Raw genomic sequence first — 1740 nt, forward strand, 5'->3', positions numbered from 1 at the left:
CTGCCACCACGTACCCACGGGGTCCACCACGTCAATGTGGTCCACGAAATCCCTCTTCCCAAGGTAGACAGTGAGCTGCAGGGGAGAATAGAGTGTCAGGTGCACAGAGCAGACCCCCCACGGCCCCCCATGTTGTCAGCACCCACTGGGGTCCATATCCCTCATCATCCCCAGTGTCACCCTGTCCCTGTGGTAGCCAAAAGCCAATCCCACCCCATTCCAGTGAAAGCCTGGAACCTTTCCAGATGTCCCCAGTGCTGGAGGCACTTTGCATCTGGGGACTCTTGGGGGGCACCCCAGGGGTTTGTACTCCACTATCAGGCAGGGATGAGCCCCCCAGTGTCACCCTCTCACCCTTCTCTGATGGGGAAGCTGAGGCACAGGGCAGGCAGCTGCCAGGCAGAAGGTCTTCTGCATCAGCTCCTACTGCCTGACCCAAAACCCCCCCAGGCAGAGTCACCCGCACCCCAGCACTCCAAAACCTGTCTGCTTGACCCCTGACCTTGGGAAAGCCCCCCACCAGCACCACTGTGCCTCAGTTTCCCTTCCTGCCACCCTGGCAGGATGCTGAGGCAGACAGGGTTCAGGGACATGCCCACCCCCCACTCCCAGCCATGCTTGTGACCCCATGGTTCCCCCCACCATGTCCCCCTTACCTTCCCGTTAGGACTGGCTTTCTTAAACACCCTGCAAAACAGCAAAGGGGGGTGAGTGCTGGAGCAAGGGGTACCCCCCACTCCTGAACCTCCCCTCTGCTCCTGGCTCCCTGCCCATGGAGCTGTCCAGCTCTCCCGTTCAGGAAGGGTTCCTGGGAGAAGAAGAATCCACAGGCACAGTCCCATGGTGCCAGGTGCATCCAACCCTCAGCACCCTCTGCCAGGACCCAGCTTTGAATAATGGAGGCATCAGGATGCCAGCCCACCCCTTCACCTGAGGATGGTGCCCAGAGACCACTGTGAAAGGCAGCAGCACCCCAGCACCCACCTGGCCCTGGGGACAGCGTGTGGGACCATGGGGTCAAGGCACGCACAGGATGGGAGCATCCCATGGGATGAACCCACCTCACCATTACCTCACATGGATGCATCCCAAAGCCACTGGAGAAGCAAGAAAAGTCTGGGTGCTCCTGTCCCCAGGGCTTTTTATTCCCATTCCAAACCATGGAACTAGCCCCCAGACACCCCTTTCAACTCCCAAAATCCTTCTGGAACACCCCACAGAGATATGGGAGAAAGGATGTGGATGCAACATGCCACTGCTGGGGAATGCTGGAGCATTCCCAGCCTGCCTGCTGCAGGCAGGAAGTGGGCAGAGGCAGGTAGGGTGCCTGGTGCTGCCAGATTTTTTGGAGCCTGACCTGGCACAAAGCCACCCATAATGGGTTCTCCTCAGATAATCCTTCTTCGCCTTTAAATTCCATTAAAACCATCCGGCAAGATTAGTAGTGGTTTTAGGCTGGAAAAAACCAATTTCCCAGGGCAGCTGCTTGGCTCTGCCAAAATGTCAAAGGCTGCTAGTGGATGATGAACCCTCAGCCACCCCAGTGCCTGCAGCTGCCCACACCAAGCCAAGGGGCAGGCAGGGAAGGCAGCAGCTGCTGGGTTGCAGCCTGGGGGTGACCACCAGCCCAGCGATGGGGTAGGATGCATCAGGAGATGTGTGGGCACACCCCTCACTCCCACAGCCCTGAAATGCTCTGTCCCCACTCCCTGTGTCCCTGCACATCTGTGTCTGTGCATT

General features: G+C 58.6%; 1 protein-coding gene across 3 annotated transcripts in view; it reads right to left on the bottom strand.

Moving 5' to 3' along the window:
• Positions 1 to 862, bottom strand: part of LOC102031974 (beta-arrestin-1) — an 8098-nt gene extending 7236 nt beyond the window's left edge. For 2 of the 3 annotated variants that reach the window (XM_031064217.1, XM_014310694.2), the window contains exons 1-2: positions 657 to 862; positions 15 to 75 (exon numbers count right to left, since the gene is read on the bottom strand). In XM_031064217.1, the coding sequence (XP_030920077.1) occupies positions 15 to 75; positions 657 to 842 (247 nt within the window). In that variant the 5' untranslated portion in view covers positions 843 to 862. The remainder of the gene's footprint in view (positions 1 to 14; positions 76 to 656) is intronic. The other variant, XM_031064218.1, reaches the window with a different exon arrangement.
• Between the last annotated feature and the right edge of the window lie 878 nt (positions 863 to 1740).

The sequence above is a fragment of the Geospiza fortis genome, unplaced genomic scaffold (assembly GCF_000277835.1).
Source record: "Geospiza fortis unplaced genomic scaffold, GeoFor_1.0 scaffold283, whole genome shotgun sequence".
Classification (NCBI taxonomy): Eukaryota; Metazoa; Chordata; class Aves; order Passeriformes; family Thraupidae; genus Geospiza; species Geospiza fortis.